General features: G+C 36.7%; 1 protein-coding gene across 1 annotated transcript in view; it reads left to right on the top strand.

The window, feature by feature from the left end:
• The first annotated feature begins 5,936 nt into the window (after nt 1–5,936).
• The window catches only part of LOC107089003 (chloride channel protein 1-like), a 51,097-nt gene continuing 38,913 nt past the window's right edge, over nt 5,937–18,120 (top strand). Inside the window, exon 1 of the mRNA XM_015381505.1 lies at nt 5,937–6,035. Within this exon, the coding sequence (XP_015236991.1) occupies nt 5,985–6,035 (51 nt within the window). The 5' untranslated portion in view covers nt 5,937–5,984. The remainder of the gene's footprint in view (nt 6,036–18,120) is intronic.

Below are 18,120 nucleotides of genomic sequence, written 5' to 3' on the forward strand. Positions count from 1 at the left end.
AGTTATATTATTTCTCTCCTATCAGATACATTTGAATGGGAATTAACTTGATGAAAGCTTATCTATAAATATGTAACATGAACAGATGTTAATACAGTGATTCAATAGTATGGAGGCATCCGCACATAGACCAGATACATATCTGATAATATGGATGGATCATCCTGCTCCCTAATTGCTTATAACCTCCAAACCTACTGCTGAAAATGTAAACACTGCTCCATAAACAGTGAAACATAGCATGTGAAAAAAGGCTTTTGTCGAAAAGCTAAACACTGAAAGTCACACAGACATGTTGTTTGCCTTTTGACATAGATGTATCTTACTTAACCAGTTTGACCGCATTATTTGCTGACAGTCATGTCCTGCACTGACTCGGATCAGCTCTTACTGTATAAACACAAATGGTTAAAAAGTGCAATCTCACTGTGAGAGCAGCACAACTTTGGAATAATGTATTATTGTAAAAACATTGACTAATGTATGGAAATGTTGTTGCAAATTTGTTGGTTAAGATCAAGTCACCCTGAACATGACAGAGAGCACACAGGGATAGAAAATACTTTAGTTTTAATGTGAGGGTTAGAGTCTTATCCAGACAAACTGTGATATAAACTGTGTTATATAAAAAAAAGTAATGTTTTTCCTTCTCAAAGCCTCAGTATTTACATCTTACCTGACAGTCTATGTCGGACTCCTCAGCCGTCAAACTGTCATTGTTGCAGGAACTGCAACAATCTAGCTTCCTGCTCAGTTTTCCATATATGCTCAGAGCTGTACAATATACTCCTGTTTGTACTCTCAGTCTTCATGGTTTTCAGCAGGTACATCCATAGGCAGATACTTTTCTGTCAGAGGTACTTTTGAAAGTAAAGTTTCTGTTGTGTTGCAACCTGCATTGTACTCTTCTCCCACTCGTCGTTCAACTTCTGCTTAGTTCTTGGGTTTTCCACACCCACAACCCGCCCTCTTCATTGTCACCCTTACCACCTGCATGCAGTATGTCATCTGTCTGTGTTGTTTGCTGCATGCGCCTGTCGTTTATTGTATGTGTGGCAGTGGAACAATGTACAGCTTTAAGGGTTGAGGAAGTGAAATCAGTCTTTTGATAGAACAAAGTTTTTCCCCCTACACTAAGGTAATGAAAAAGTTGAGGTCTGTAGAGTGTTAATGTTATATCAGATGCATTGTTCTTTCTCATAATAAACTTATGTTTTATATAAACACATAAAACAATCAATTATATTTTGCTGTTTTAAACTGAGACATTATTCTGAATGTTACTAGAACATTAAAATAAACAGGACTGCCCTTGCAAAAGTATCCATTCCTCTAAACTTTGTGACATTTTGTCTTTTTCTGACATTTTTAACCAAAGTATGCCGTTGTTGAGATGTTCAATTACATTATTGGACAGTACTAGTGCGTCATTGATCAATCCATTTTATTACAGTGCAGGGGTCTGGGTCAAACTGGGTCTGTCTTTCAGTACTGGACTGGTTTAAAACCTGCTTGAAGGACATGGACTTTTTTGTTTTAGTAGCTAACTTTAAATCAGAGACCACAAAGATCCAGTGGTGTTCCACAAAGGCCCATTTTAGGACCCCTCCTAATCAAAATGTACACTCTCCCCCTGCCTGCTATCTTCATAAACACAACCATAGTTACCAAAACTATGCAGACGACACACAGCTGTACATTACGATGTCATTGGGTAACTGCAAACCCATTCTAAGCTGGGTAAATGCATAGCAGAAAGCAATGTATGAATGTTCCATCATTTCCTTGAGCAGATTAAAAACAAAGCTGAAGTAAGAGTTTTTGGACCAAAGGAAGAACAATTACCGTAAAAGTTTGCTCACAGCTTCAGTTAATCCAACTAGAAACCATCAATCAAATTCTAAATCTGGATGTAATGATGAGCTCAGACTTGAATCTTCAGAGGATCATAGATACAGTAATAAATTGGTCGTCTATCACCTAAAGAACATTTCCAGAATTAAAGGATTGATGTCTCAGCAGAACACTGAAAAATCTAATCATGCTTTCATCTTCTGTAGAATTGATAACTGTAAAGCTGGGCATATACTGTACGACTTTTTTGCCCTTTTCGAGCTGATTTTCCAATTGTCTGAGAATTTTTTGATCGGGCTGACTTTTAGCCTGAGCATGCATCTCATCTTGTAGAGTCCAGGGGGTAATGAGGGGCGATCAGCCTCTCACGACCATCTCCCGATTAGGAATCGTGAGGTCAGAAGTAAATCAAACATGTCTGAAATTCAGTCGGCCGTCGTGGGCAAATCCCTCAGTGGGAATGCACAAACAAGGATTCTTCTTTTTCCTCTCAGACAAAAACAAAAAAGCATGGTGGGGTGTGAGTGCCACATTTGCTCAGCCATGTCTTTCTGCAAATATGTTGTCACCTTTTCTTTTTAGGGTTTTCAGCACAAAATTGCACAAATTGCCAAGGCAGCACGTTTCACTCTAGTGAGCTACATATTCCCCTTCTACCGTACTTGTTTGGCTTTCTGATAGAAGAGTCTAGACTAGTGCCATCTCACTGTGGAGCTAAGTCCGACATGTTTTTTAGACGTACAGTGTGAGCAGGTAGATCGCATCAGAGCGTCGGGTCCCACAGTGTGAGAACATACATTGTGAGCTGTGAACTTCTAAACCCTGCCGTTTCGTCATACAGTGTGAGCTGTAGCTGCGTGCAAAGATTGAAAATATCGCACAGTGTATGCCCGGCTTAACAGTGTCTTCACAGCTCCTGCTAAAAAGTTGTTCAGGCAGCTGCAGTGGATCCAGAACGGTGCTGCCTGCATCCTCACTGAAACTCAAAAAATAGAACACACCAACCCAATTCTAAAATTGTTACACTGGCCCCCCATATATCAGAGAATAGGCTTTAAAATGCTCACATTAATCACTGAATGACTTAGTTCCAAAATTCATCACAAGCCGGTTGTACTTAGGTGTATCAACCAGCCAGACCTTTCAAGTCTTCAGGCTTAAATCTGCTTTGCTTGCACAGAACCAGAAGCAAACATGGAGAAGTAGTGTTTAGTTCTTATGTTCCAAAGATCTGGAACAGACTCTGAGATAGCTGTAAAGAAGGTTAAACCTTACACTTCTTTTAAAAAAAAGAATTTTCACACTTAATTAGACTAGCCTTCGACTGTGCTATGTAAATATAAATTGTTAAGTTTATAGTACATTTTTTTCTTTCTTTTAAAAGAAAATGTATACTTTTCTTTTCATACACTCATCTTATTTTTAAGTAATCACTTCCATTCTCAATCATTTGTGTTGCCTTTAAACCACTGCAATTTACTTTTCCTCTTTTTCTCTTAATTACAGCACTTTGAATGATATTGTCCCTGAAATGTGTCATAAAAATAAGCTTCCCTAGCCTAATGAGCCAAACCTTTCCAAAAATGTTGTGACATCTAATAAGATGGTTCATTCCGGATCATTTTAGTACATTTAATTTAAAATTTTTAAATTACATATGGGCATAAAAAAATATATTTATATTCCCTGTAACGTACAAACACATGGATAAATAAGCAGTAATGGGTGTCAATTAATCTTTGTAGTCTTTGCCTCAAATCTTAGTATGAGACAGAAATGTATTCATTTTGTTAGAGCTAAAGGTTTGCTCTGGAAAAAAAATCAAAATCTAGATAAGTCATTTTTTTCTTAAAATAAGTGCATTTGTTCTTAAATTGACATTTTGCCAATGGAACAAGACAATTTACATTTAAATAAGGAAGCACAATTGCATTTTTATTATTTCAAGTGCATTTTATTTAAATATCTTATTTTAAGAGTAAAAATACTCATTCCATTGGCAAATCATCTCATCAACCTACTAAAATTAAGGGTAAATGCACTTAATTTTAGACAGTTTTACTTATTTCTAGATCGTTTTTCCAGTGTGACTACAATGGATTTGACTTTTTACTCACTTGCTGAGTCACTTCCAGTTTTTTCACGTTTAAATCAAGTTGGTCGCTCACACACCCATTGAACAAATACCACTTTGACCTTCTGTTGAATCAGTCATGAAGGATACAAACAGATTCCATAATAAATCATTTTCCAATAGAAATAATATATTTGTTCCTGTTATATGAAGCATATATTCATTCAATTATGTCTAAACAAAAGTTTTATCAGTTGAAGTGAATTGTAAAGAAAACCGGTCAGGTTACAAATGTAAACACGCTAAACCTGATGTCGTGGAAAAGGCTTGATTCAAAAAGTGGTTAGTAATGTGGAAACAAGTTTCCAGCACTATAGTTTCAGCGATAAACTGAGTGCATCCATGATTCAAGAGGCCGCTCTGCGACCTTTAACTCTGAGATAATGGTGGAACATTGTTGTGGGCGGATGTTTTCCTCCTCCCAGTTAAATAGAGTGCATACATGCAGCTTTCTGACTGAACGAGCAGCTGCTTAGCAATGGAAATGTTCATTTTCACTGCTAAGCTGCTGCTCACTCACTGTCGCTGGGTCTCTGTTGGTATTTTGCTGTCCTGTTTGGGATAACTGAGTTGTTGATGAGCCAATTTGCGATTTATGGTCAATTATATGTGAAGTGCCAAGATCTCACGGTAGAAAATTTGAGTTCTTGGAAGTGGATGTGGCTTGTTTGTGGTGATACTTTCTTAGTTTTTTCCAATCTAGTGCTTTCAATGATGGTGACACATTTTAAAGAGTCTTGTCTTTTTAAAGGAATTGTTTTTTTCCTTTTTTTTTTACATTTTTGACTTGATTTTCAACCAACAGCTTATAGCGCTGTATCAACACATAACGCTGTATCAACACATGACTGTAGCCAAGATCATACAACCCCCCCCCCCAAAAAAAAACAAATCAAACACACCTTGTTTTGTTTGGTAGACATAGATTTTAGGAATCACAAAAAGTCTGTTACTAAACCAACCTGCTAGGATCTTAAAAGATTGACAGAAAAAAATATATTTTTGGTCAAAATAAGATGCATAAAACCTTCCGCATGCCCTTATTTTTAACAGGTCATGTTACTACATCTGAGTCTTTATTGGTTTAAGTAAAAAAATACATTGCAGACATTGTATTATAATATTCCACAAAAGTTTTTGATAACACTTAAATTTTGTTTCCAATTCCCTACAAGTAAAACAGTAATAAAAAGAAAATAATTACTTTGTTTTGCATTTCGGTATGAAAAAAACTCTAAGTTTAGATTTGGGAATCAAAGCTTCCAAGCAAAAGGGAATAAAACCACATTTAAACACATTTGAAGAACTTAAAATTAGAAGCATATTTAACTGTGAGCCAAACCCATCTAGGAATGTTGTCTGATGATCGATACCATGTTATGCTTTCTAGTTTAGACACAGGAATCCTGACAAACAACAAAGCACCATGACTAAGCCTCCCTGAGCAATTGCATTATCTCCAGGAAGTACTTTCAGCGTGCTTGACTTTGCTTCACACTCTACCATCTGTTACCTTTAATAGCAAAGATTCATCAGACAGTTGATTTCCCATCAGCTGTGGTCATTATATGATATAATAATGCAAAGAAAAAAAAATGATTTTCTATTATTTCTTCACTTTTACTTGGTAGTTATATGTTTGGCATCATCCTATTAAAGTTTCACAGAAAGATAAAATCAATCTAAGTTAGTTGACGAGGTTCAACAAAGTCCTCTTGTAATTATCAGGGAAATATTTAAACGCTGACATTCTGCACCCAAGGGCCATGCTACTGTAACCGCAACCGGAGATCATTTACACGCTGTCCCAATATGTGAGTGTGTAACAGTGTGTGCATGTTTGTTGGTGTACATGTTGATGAGAGGGGCATAACATGTGTGTGTGTGCGTGTGTGTGTGTGTGTGTGTGTGCGAGGGAACGTCCGGAGCACTCCTGGTAATGCTGAGACTCCCCGTGAGCGGCTGGGTTTATTTTTGGGTCAGTGACAGTGTGTCAATGGCTACAGATGCGTCGGACAGGAAGGCTCTGAGGTACAAGCAGACTCTGGTCAGTTTCCTCCTCTTTATTTTCTCTTTTCTTCTCTCCGTCTTATTTTATTTGTGTCTGTCAATGGCATCAAACCTTCTTTTCGTTCATCTGCAATGGTTTCATCCGTCTTCTTGAATTCCCTCTCACTCATGATGCACCTGTACGGTCAAATCAACGTTAAGTGGATGGTTGCCACATTATTTATGATGTCTTCTCAGTAGGAGAGCCATTCAGCTTGTTACCAACAATGTGGTAGAATATAGGGGCCTTAGAAAATGGGCACCTCCTGATCTTGGTATGTGCAAACACACACAGCACATCCTGGCCATCTTGCTGCTTGCCGCTGTTGATTCCTCCACCTGTTTTCCAGCCTCTCTGACCCTCATTTCTTAAGCCCCATCTGGGTTAATCACATGTCAGAACAACTGATCTGCTAAATCTGCTTCCGTATTCTACATACAGTTAGGTTACATGTAAAGCTTTGTATATGCAGCGATGCCCGGGTGTTCCTATTTCTGCATGGCTGTTCAGTGTATGTGTCCTTGAACATGTGTTTTCCAATGAGGAGAAACCTGATCTTGAAGTGGAGTCTGGCTCCAATTATGCAGGTGATAGGAATGCAGCGTGGACATCTGGAGAAGGAGATGACAGTCCAGATGTGGCGTTGGGCTGGAATCTTTGGCAAAGCTAACTTTTTTTGGGCAATGTAAATGTTCAATTAGATTTAAAAAAAAGAAATCCTAGTTATTATAAAAAAAAATACATAATTATAGGGAGAATTGTCCATGGCACTGTGTTGTTTCCTGTTACTTCTCTGACTAAAGCAGTAAAAGAAAAACTACGTTAATATGAAGCTCTCTCCTAACGAGGAATGTTAAAAACAAACAGGACACACAATCAGTTAAAGAGTTGAACTTTGAACATTTTAATAAAGTTGGTATTTACTGAAAAAGTTATAATATCCACTGTCTGCCCAAAACCTGAATAAGTGTATGAAGAAACTGAGGTCTGTGGGATTCCTTATTGCTTCCAAACTGGATATGTTAGGTATAGGACAGAGGTTTGGAAACCTTTCCGCTTCTGACTCACAAAATGGTACCAGAGTCGACTCATTACCCAAACTATTGGTTAGGGTTTAATAAAAGTAAAAACAGCATAAAAAATCAAACAAATGGATTTGTTCATTTTACATGATGCTTTTATGTCTTTAAGAACTTTATTTAAATTTCTGTAATGGATCTGAAGACCCCATACAAGTTGATTGAGAACCTAAATTCAGTTTTCCACCACACTGATAGTTATCAGTGGCTTTAAAACACAGTTTTTGAACAAGTAATATTACCAAATATCCATGTTACTGGGTAGAAAAAGAAATTGTATACAGGTGAAAAATCAAGTAAAATGCCTTGGAAAACAGAACAGATTTAAATGTTCTTGAGTATCTTCAGGAATAAAAAGACTAATTCATGCCGATGTTTAGTCTCTGATGTGTAGATTTACAGAAATAAAATGGCTGGTGGCGACAGAATTTTACACTGTTGCTGTTCACCTCATTTGTTCATTAAATAATCTATACAGTTCTTCGAAAACGGATTGATACACATGGAAATTATTCCAGTTGTATTACTTTAAAATCTGACCTCAATATATTTTTTTGGCTGTGTTTAGATGCACCAAAATTTTTCTTCACAGATTATTTCACCATGAAGAAATGACTTGTATCAACTCCTATAGTTTACCAATATATAGTAGGTTGTTTTGGATTGTATAAGTACCAGTGTACTGGATGCTTGGTACACACTCTTTAAAAAAAATATATATATACTTTTTGTGATAGTAGTTTCGGTGTTTGATGGACATCAAGCAGAAAATGAGAACAGAAACTTGGAAGACAGGGAGAGAAGGTCCAGAGGTCAGGATTCAAAGTCCCCAGATTTGCCCAAGTTGGGCAAAGTCCCCTGAACCCTCAAGCACCCTGCGCAATGTATAGAGCTTGCTCAGTGTTCAATGGCAGGAAAGAAAACCCCTCTTCTCCTGAAGCAGAGGTTTAACAATCAGCCAGACTCTCCTCTCTAGCACCCTGTCATAGGCCTTCTTTGGGAAGCTTAGAAGTGAATCCCCTCTATAGCTGTAGCGAACCCACGGTCCCCTTTCCCGTGAAGCAGAACCTCCACTTTACTGTCATCTGCAAGTCCAGGGACTCCGTCAATGACCTCCATGCAACCTCTCTGACTTTAATATGTGCGATGGATGAGTCAAGCCCAAACCATCTAGTCTCTCCTTCCGCCACCAAAGGTGTGTCTATAATTGCATCATAAAAAAAACTGAAAAAAATGTAACCATCTCCGGGTACTTTCCCCCCCCCCAGGAAATCTCTGTGCATTGCTGAAAGAACCTGCCCCTCTATGTTTCCACCTAGGAAGTGTTTCCTTGAATTCCTCATGGTAATATGAAACTTTACAAATAATCAACAACAGAAAGCAAACAGAAATATAGCACCACTCCCACAAGTACAGAAATATGAGTGATAGGCTGCATTAGCTCACCTTCTTAAGAAAACTACCCATAATACCTGACATTACAGCACTGGTTAAGACATCCACTGGTTTCATGCTTGTAATGATGGGATGAGGGAACTCAATTCATCATTTCACCTGCTGTATGCACTTGCATTTCCTCCCAAAGTGATTCCATGTTAAATGTAGAATATTTAGCCTGTATCGTTTCTTCTCTTCAAGCCTGGTCCAGCTGTCAGGTTTAATAGAGAGACGGTGAAACTGAAGACACTTTTACTCTTTTACAAACTAGACCAGTTCATTATTGTTGTTTGATTGAAAATCTGAATTATTTTAGGTGAAAGCCCAAAGATAAAACATAAAGCAGAAAAGGCAAACATTTTGCTTGAGAATGTCAGGTATATCTTAGAATAGAGCAATAGAAATGATGATTATAGCATCCTGTTCAAACTCTGCTCCATGTAGAAAAAGCCACCTTTAGTCAAAGAGATTTTTTATGCTAGGATTTGGTGATGATGCATTTTGATATAAGTCTCCATGTGTAGCAGCAAGCAGAGGCTTTGTCGCAAACTGAGTCGTAACTCACCACTGTGTCTACTATCCTAAAGTAAAAAGGCAATAAGTATTTGATGGTTTAAAAGGCTGCTCCTAGAATGATGGACGATCTTTTATATCCTTCTCTTATTTCAAATAATAAGACCTATAGTCTCTGATCTCAGGACTTTTTACAAGTTATTGTTGCTCGTCAGTGTTGTCTAGAATCAGAGCTCAGAGTCTCACGTGTATTACCCTGTGACCTATCCCATTATATCAAATTAGAACAATTTATTTTATTTTAGTATAACTATCTCAAGTCTTATCTTTTTTTGTAAACATTTTTTATGAGTATGTGACTTTTCAAAGTGATGTGTGAAAGTCTTTTTCTTTAACATTAAGGTCTCCCTCTCTCATTGATCTTAATGACACAAACCTTGTTACATAAAGCTTAGATAATTCTAATTATTCAGATTATTATTATGATTCTTGTACTACTATCATATCTTGAAAGTTAAATTTTTTTTCTGGATATGTATAATTGCAAGCTGATATTTATAGGCGGCTAAACATGCTGCTCTATAAGCAGAGTTCCTAATTTCGGGTCCTGAGGTCCAGCGACCTGAATCAAATGGCTGATTTACCTCCTCAGTATGCAGCCAACTTCCCCACAGTCCTGCTATTGACCTGATTATATAACTCAGGTGGTGGAAGCAGAGCTCAAGGGCTGAAATTGGTACAGAACAACATCAGAAAGGATAATTAGGAAACATTTAGTCAATTATGTTACTTTATTGACATAACATCTAACCCACTGTTAGCATTGAATACCTGAAATAGGTTTCTTATTTGCAAGGAAAGGATGTAATTTGAGCTACATGACAGGCTGATTCAATGCAGGGTGGTTAACTGATGTTGTTAAAGTCTTGTTTTTAATGTATGCTTCCAAAAACCTTAGTGTTGTAAAAAGTTTTCTCAGCTCTTGTGAGATTCATTAATTCAGTCCTGATTATTATTATCCACAGTCCAACCACTATTTAGATCTTATTTATACATTTTGCAGGATAATGCTAAAAATAATCAAGCTCAAAAGCATAATTATATCATTGTTGTATTTTTTATTCATGAATAAATTTCGTTGTGGGTGCCATAATCTTTGGGTTGAGAACCTGCTTGCACACATGCTTTCACATCCCCCACTCACATTTTCATGCCTGGCCCTGGCACAATGCATTCAAAGTATTATCTTTCAACACAGTCAACAATGCGCCTCAGTCAACTCAAATGTTCTAAAGGACCTACCAGAGGTTTGGTTTTTCCAATGTTTTACAGAAAGAAAACCTAGGGTATACAAACTTATTCATAAGTGTTTTAAAGCGTTTAGTTTTAAATTTTGATTTTACCCTTCTATGATCATTTTGCCTGTAGCACTTTGAGATTTTTTCTGTCTCCTTGAACCCCAGTCGGCCTCAGCAGATGGCCGCTTACACTGAGCCTGGTTCTGCTGGAGGTTTCCTACTGTTAAAAGGGAGTTTTTCCTCTCCACTGTCGCTACAAGCATGCTTAGTGTGAGGGATTGTATTTTAATCAATGAGTCGATGCAATCAACTGGTTTTCCTTAGATAGAAAACTTTGAATCAATTTGACTGGATGATCTGGTTTAACTGTAAAGTGCCTTGAGTTGACATGTGTTGTGAATTTGGCGCTATATAAATAAACTGAATTGAAATTCTTAAATCTCAAAGTGCATTACAAATAAAATTTATTATTATTATTAAACTTCTAAATTTATTGAAAAAATAATTGATTCTCTATAAAAAGGGACTTTCTCTTTATGTTAATGTCTGGCGAATAGAAATACTTTGTTGATCCTAACATACCTCAAACCAGACTAGTTTAGTTTCTTAGACAGTAGGTGTCTTTATTTGACGTATGGTAATTAACTGAAATCGTCTGATAGTAAAACAAAGACCAATAAGTATTTGTCTTTAAAAAATACTTTCAAAATTCCTCCCTTTTTCTTACTAACTATGCTTCTTTTCTCCCGAGAGAATCGACTCAATGTTTTCCCAAGTGGTCGTCTGATGAGACGCTGATGGCTGAGGAAGTGGGAATGAGGTGTTGGAAGTGTTATAAGGAATATTGTGTCACGCTGGTGCTAAATTTAGTGCAGAGTAGTGTTTCATCTTCTGCAGAGGGAAGCAAAGAAACCAGCAAGAGTTCAGTGTAAAAGGTAACCTATAGAGGAAAGGTGAGGAGATTGGAGAGGGTAACTGATTTCTGAAAGCACGAGATCTTCTTAGAGCAGAACTGGACTTTCTTTAAACCTGCAAGTTGAAGAAGAAAGAATCGAAATAAAATTATAATAAGAACTTTTGGGCTTTGGTTTAATTGCATTGCTTTTACCAGAATTTCTACTTTTGAGGGAAAACTTTACACTAACAACAAGCATTAATTATAATTTCTTTGTCATGCAAAAAAGCTTCTTTTATTTGAAGTTTCACTTAGATTTGAAAAACTGTATTCAACACCAGAATATGCTGTAACAACTGTAACACTTATTAGGGAAGATTTATAGGACATTTTTTCAAGCCCTATTTAAACAACTGTTTGCAAAGTTTGCTGTCAAAAATAATTTGTGAATATTATTCTGTGCAGTAGGGTGCACATTTTTTCCTTATCTTGATGAATATTTTCAGTCTTTTAACAATAAGCATCCTGCTGCCGTTTTGATTAGTACTCCTTAAAATGTTAATTGGTTCAAATTTATTACAGTCATTCCTGGTAAAGTAAAGTCTGATTCAAATATTTTCTTTAGTTAGTCAAACACTTAACTGTTATTTTTTAGCTTAATTTGTAATTAGACATTATGTTCCTAAGGTGTCGACATGAGCCAACACAAACATCCCACCCTGTGGAGTTCTTTCTTTGGAAATAAATGCAGTCATGCAAATATATTTTGTTACAGTCACCTGTCAAGCTAACATAAACAGTCTGTTACAATGGCATAGCTTTAATTATATCTTTTGTTTAATATAAAACACATGCACACCCCCTAACAAGTCAAGACCACAGTTCGTGCTATTGTTTGAGTCTGGCATTTAGTCGCAGTTCATTGTGTGTTGCGCTCCTCAAGTTTCAGCCTGCACTGGGTGGCATTTCTGCACACATGCACAGTGTCTCTAGAGCTTCATATACATGTGAATCTAAATCCATCTTTTAACCAGCCTGTCCATGAACCCGGTAAATTAGAAGCTGTTGAACGATGGTTGTCAAAAGTATTAGCAGTACACACAGCTCACCAGCTTGTCACTTATGCTCCCTAAGAGCTATTGTCTACATTTGTTGGAGCATCAAGAATACTAATATTCCTAAAGTTGTCTCTCCTGGAGATGTACTACTGTTTGATCATTTGATTATTCACCTAAAGTAATAATTCATTATGATCTTGCTCCTCCTATTACAGTTTATACATCTTTGAAAAATCTAGAGATATTTTGTGGACATAACTGATAAGAATGTAGCTTCAGATTTCGTATAAAGCTGCAGTCTGGAATTTGTCTTCTCACACCATGGGCATCTATTATCATTTGTTTGCCTTAGTAAATTATATATTTGATTGATTTCATCAGGCTAAAATTATACAAATGCAACAATCTCCAAAAAAAAAAAAAAAAAAAAGATTTGGGAGTAGAAATGACCATGGATTTATTTTTTTCCCCCATCCACATTAAACAAATTTGTCTGCATGTTTCCATCTGCCAACAAGCAGATGGAAATATGCCAACAACACTATCCTGGCTGCAGAAGATTGTTCCCTCTTGGGGGCATTCTTCCTGTGCAGTTTTTAACAGCTCTGTTGTCTTCCCTTCATTGTTTAAAAATGCTGTAGTAAAAACACTGATTGAAAGAATAAAAACTCATTTGGATCCAACAGTGTTGGGTCATTTCAGATTCTTAGTTAAACTTTATTTTATTTCCTCTATGCTTGACAAAGTGGTCTAGAGTCAATTGACTTTCTAGAACAACAAGGCAGTCGTTTTGCACAGTATTTTCGGACTAATGTGATAACAATAAAATTGAGGATAAAAATACTCTTCTTTAATTCTTTAAGCTAATTTTAAGTAACTGTATGGCTGTGACATGCAGTCAGTTACCTTAAAATTAACTATTTTTATCACAAAACATGGTTGCCGCATTTAATAATATTCTTCGAATATGCCAATGCCCAAATGAAGAAATCAAATAAAATAAAAAAATTTAAAAAAAATAAATTATCATTATAATTATAACCCTCTGGCTCCACCTCTGCAGCCTCTGCATTTCTCCTTGTTTCTGCAGGGATGTGTGGTCTCACAGCATGGAGGTGAGCAGGGCTGCTGCGCATAGTTTCACGAAGTCCATGGAGTTGGTCCCGTGTGTAGATAATAGGGCATTTGGAGTGGCGGACAATGGGGTCTCCCATTGTTGCATCAAAAAGTGCCGAAAGTAGGAAAAAGCTCAACACTATATGTTGGCTTCCTCTGTGTGCATACTTTCAGAATATCAGATATGGTATTCACTAATAGAAAAATTCCAAAAAACAATATAAGACAGAGAAAGTAGGAAAGGAGAGCACAGAGCCAACCTAACAGGCTGCTGCCTGCGCTGCACCATCTTTTATCTTTTATTTAAAATGTGCAACTCTAACTTGTCGCAGCTGCAAGTTTTTTTCTCCCCAGTTTTAATGTAATATGACTATGCATAAAGCAACATGCTATTCAACCTATTTATTTTTACTGTAACTCTATTTGACATTATTTTTATCATTTTGTTTTTTTCCCCAATTGTTGTTCATATCACTAAGTGACAGACTACATATCAATTCAATTCAATTCAGTGTATTTATATAGCACCAATTCACAACACATGTTATCTCAAGGCACTTTACAGAGAGTGCCTTGAGATGTGGCACATGAGATTAGGACAAGGCTTTTTGCTTATCCTAAGGGCCTTATCTTCAACACGTGTGCATGCATTGAAATATATGCAAACTTGGTTGCATCAAAAGAACAGATCTTGAAGGGAGGTGCAAAGTGAACTGGGTGTGCAATTAAGAGGACAGTGGGTGTAAACGTTTTGTTTTGTTTATATATATATATATATATATGCAGATTATATGCTTATGAACATAATATGTATGTATACTGTATGTAAATAATTATAATCTACAAATGATTTGTGAAACTTCAAAGCAATTGCAGGCACAGTTTTTGTGTCTAAATTTAGTATGTTTGAAAGTCAATATAATTAAATATTAACAGAGCTTGTAAAGGGTCAATATGTGATCGGGGGAATTACTAGACGCTACTTTGCATTGTGATCCACTTGCTATGCAAAATTGTGAATACATGTTGCACACTTTGATCACAGTTAAGGCACAGATATCAGCACCTAAACTCAATGATTTAAAATTGATTCCACCTTTGACCATTAATGAGAGAATCAATGTAAGCCACTTGAACAAGCTGTGGAAGGTAGTTTATTTATTTCCCACCAATTTACAACTAGTTTATTTTGAGTCACTGTACAGAGACAAATCAACTGGGTCATACAGACAGATTAGCTCAAAGTGTGAGCAGGTAGACTGCATCAGGCTGTACAGTGTAAGAAAATACAGTATGAGCTGTAGCTGAGTACAACAATTGAAAATGTACATTGTATGCAACCCTAAGGAAAACCTGCTTATTGCATCGACTCATTGACTGGAACGCAATCCCTCACACCAAGCATGCATGTAGTGACAGTGGAGAGGAAAACTCCCTTTTTACAGGAAGCAACCTCCAGCAGAACCTGGCTCAGTGTGAGTGGCCATCTGCTGAGGCCGGGTGCAGTTTAAGGAGACACACAGAATACAGACACAAAGAAAGAAGCAGAGATACAAAAGGCAACTGTAAACCCACAGGAAAACACACAGCCAGGCAGGCGAACTCCGAGACAGCTCCCATGTCCGAGGATGAAATAGAGCATACAGTATCCAGCCAGTCACAGTCAGAGAAACAGGACTACTCCGAAAAGCAGGCCAAGCTCCAACATCTATAAACAAAGGTGTTGATGTAAGCAGCACAGCTGATATTTCTCTCAAGGATGGAGTCATAGCCAAACAGAAACAGACCAGATGAAACTTCTATGATGAGAAAAACAGAGAGATTATAAGATTAGAGATTGAACTGAAAAATAGTGCAGAGTGGGAGAATAGAGATTGAAGTAGAATGATGAAAAGGTTCTCTATGTCCTTCAGCAGTCTAAGTCTCTAGCAGCATAACAATAGAGATAGCACAGGATAACCTGAGACCCTCTAACTGTAAGCTTTATAAAAAAGGAAAGTATAAGCGTACCCTTAAAAGCCTTCTGGACTAGTCTGGTAGTTTGTCCCACAGGAAAGGAGCCTGATAACTGAAAGACCTGCCTCCCATTCTGCTTTTACAAATTCTAGGAACCACTAGTAAACCTGCAGATTGAGAGCAAAGTGCTCTGCTAGGGACATAAGGAATGATGAGATCCCTCATATAAGGTGGTCAATGTTTTTCAGTAGATAGTCAGATGAAGAGAATTATGTTGTTGTCATGGAAGGGGATATGGAAGGGTCTGACTAATACCATTCCATTTATATTGGAAGAAATCCGTGCAACAGTGATACCGTGTTTGTGTTCATGGGAGTACTTTGAGAGAAGCCAGTCTTAAATTGCAACCCAACAATAGGTTCTCCATTATCCAGGTATTCAGAGAAGAAAGCAGGTAAATGCTTTCCCCTTATATTAGACTAATTACTGAAAAAAATGCTTTAAGTAAATAAGTCTGCTGCACAGCATTGCTATAGGTACAGAACTAAAAATAATGACTTTGTGTTTGTAGAATAGACAATATACAGTATATTTGTTTTACAAAAAAAAAATGTATTGAATGTATAGAAATGTATAGAATGTATAGAAATTCAAGGCATCCACATGAGGGCTGAAAGGACACCCCTTTATGCCCCCAAGAAAAAAAAATGTCTTGTATATATGATCTGTCGAAATAATGCCATTGCCCTAAGAGATATCCAGCAAAAGCTCTTAAATGACAATGTCAATTTTGATGGAACAAATAGTGTAAGAATCTTCACCATTGCCCATGTCCTCAAATACGATTCAAATTAAGCAATTATACAATGCTTGAAAGTGCCTTTCAAGTAGAACTTAGAAAGATTGAAAGAACAGATATTTCATTACGTACCGGTGAACAAAATTTATACTTTGTTAAGGAATTACAGTTGAATTGATGTTGATTTTTAGCTATGTAGCTTACTTAAAAATTAGCATATCTCTTCCAGTAGACAGTTTTTTAGCTTTATTATAACTCTCCTGTAAATGTTTTCAAATAACTAATTATATATGCATTGTTAACCCTCATAAATGTAGTCATTATTCTGCATTAAATGTGCGCTAAAACTCGCTTGATTTCATGAGTATGTTGAGCAGTAATCAGCTACTGTATTTAGCCCACTCTGGGACTCAATCCCCCTCTGCTCTTTACGAGAAACCGTTTTTGTGGCTTGAGAAACATGAATTGAAGCAAACAGTAAGAAAGTAGGGCCCTGATAGGATAACATGCAATAATCCATCAACTCTAGTAGGCTAAGCCTCTTGTTGGGACTATGGAGCTGGCTGCTCAATACTGATTAGCAGAACATGATAAAAGATTTGACTGACAATGGCCAGACAGAGGGAGGTTTTCCTCATGTGACTCAGTAAGTTTTTTTTTTTACCTTGTAGACCAATTCAGTGAATGGTTCATTGTAAATGAGAATTTCATCAATATTTGCCCACCACCATATTCTCTTGACTTGAACCCTGTATAGAAATTGTTCTCTTCTTGGCGTTAGATGTTTTATGATCAGCAATCTTACAACAGAGAAAATCTCGAGGTGATGGCTTGTGCAAGGATAGATTTGAAGAAATGCAAAGCCTGGATGTGTCATGCTAGGGGCTTTTACCCTCCTTTTTTGTACAAGGAGAATGTAGACTGTGACATAGAGATTCAGTGGCCTCTCCCAGCTAGAAGACACAATGCTGATGATAAACTTCTTGCTTTTTTCATTTTATTTTTATACAGTATTTCTACTTTTGCTTGATGTACTATAACCTTCACATGGATTAAGTTTTTTGTAGGCTGTAACATGATGAATGAGGGCTGCTGTGAATAAAAACAAAACTTTATTTTGACAGCATTATTTGCTGAGACCTCTTTTTCCTATAGTTTTTCCACAATGCTCTGTTGTACAATATATTTTGCTGTGTTTGGGGCATGATTTGACAACACTATTGCTTTTTGATACTGGTTGACGCTGTTTTGAGTCAATAGCTTCTTTTTCCAACCAGAAACAAAAGTTTTCTTGAGATATTTATAGGATTTATGTTCAAAGTTGTGTCAATTTGAGTGAATATCTATATATTTACTAGGACGCGTGCTTTTTAATTTTTGTCTCCATGGTTGTTATTTTTATTTTATTCTATTCTAAGTGTTTCTTAGATGTATGTTTTATTTCATTTAAGCTCCTGATTATTGTTTATATTTATTTTTCATATTTATACTGATTTTGGCACAGCTGCTGTACTTTTCTTACTTAGATGTATTAAATACATTTTATTTGGCTACAAACAGACACAGAGTCTCATAAAACCTCTATAACCTTTGAAATCGCTTTAATGTTTCTTTTCAGGTTTATTGTAGTCAGTTACCACAAATTACAATTGTAAAATGGAAGCAACATAACGTGGTTATAACGTTTCCTGGGAAAGCAAATTGGATCGTTTCGGCATGCAGTTATTTTAAGCCTCTGTAACTTTGATACCTCAAATAAAATCCCACATAAACCTGACATTTAAAAGTCACCTATTATTAAATGGAGTTCACATATTTGTAATTTCCATTCTCCCCTGTAGTTTGTAGGAGAGCATTAGTAAACATTATGAGGACCATGGAGAAAAACAGACATGTCAAAGAGAGCGTTTATCCGAAAGGCACAATTAACA

This window comes from Cyprinodon variegatus, unplaced genomic scaffold, assembly GCF_000732505.1.
Source record: "Cyprinodon variegatus isolate N-32 unplaced genomic scaffold, C_variegatus-1.0 Scaffold235, whole genome shotgun sequence".
Taxonomy (NCBI): domain Eukaryota; kingdom Metazoa; phylum Chordata; class Actinopteri; order Cyprinodontiformes; family Cyprinodontidae; genus Cyprinodon; species Cyprinodon variegatus.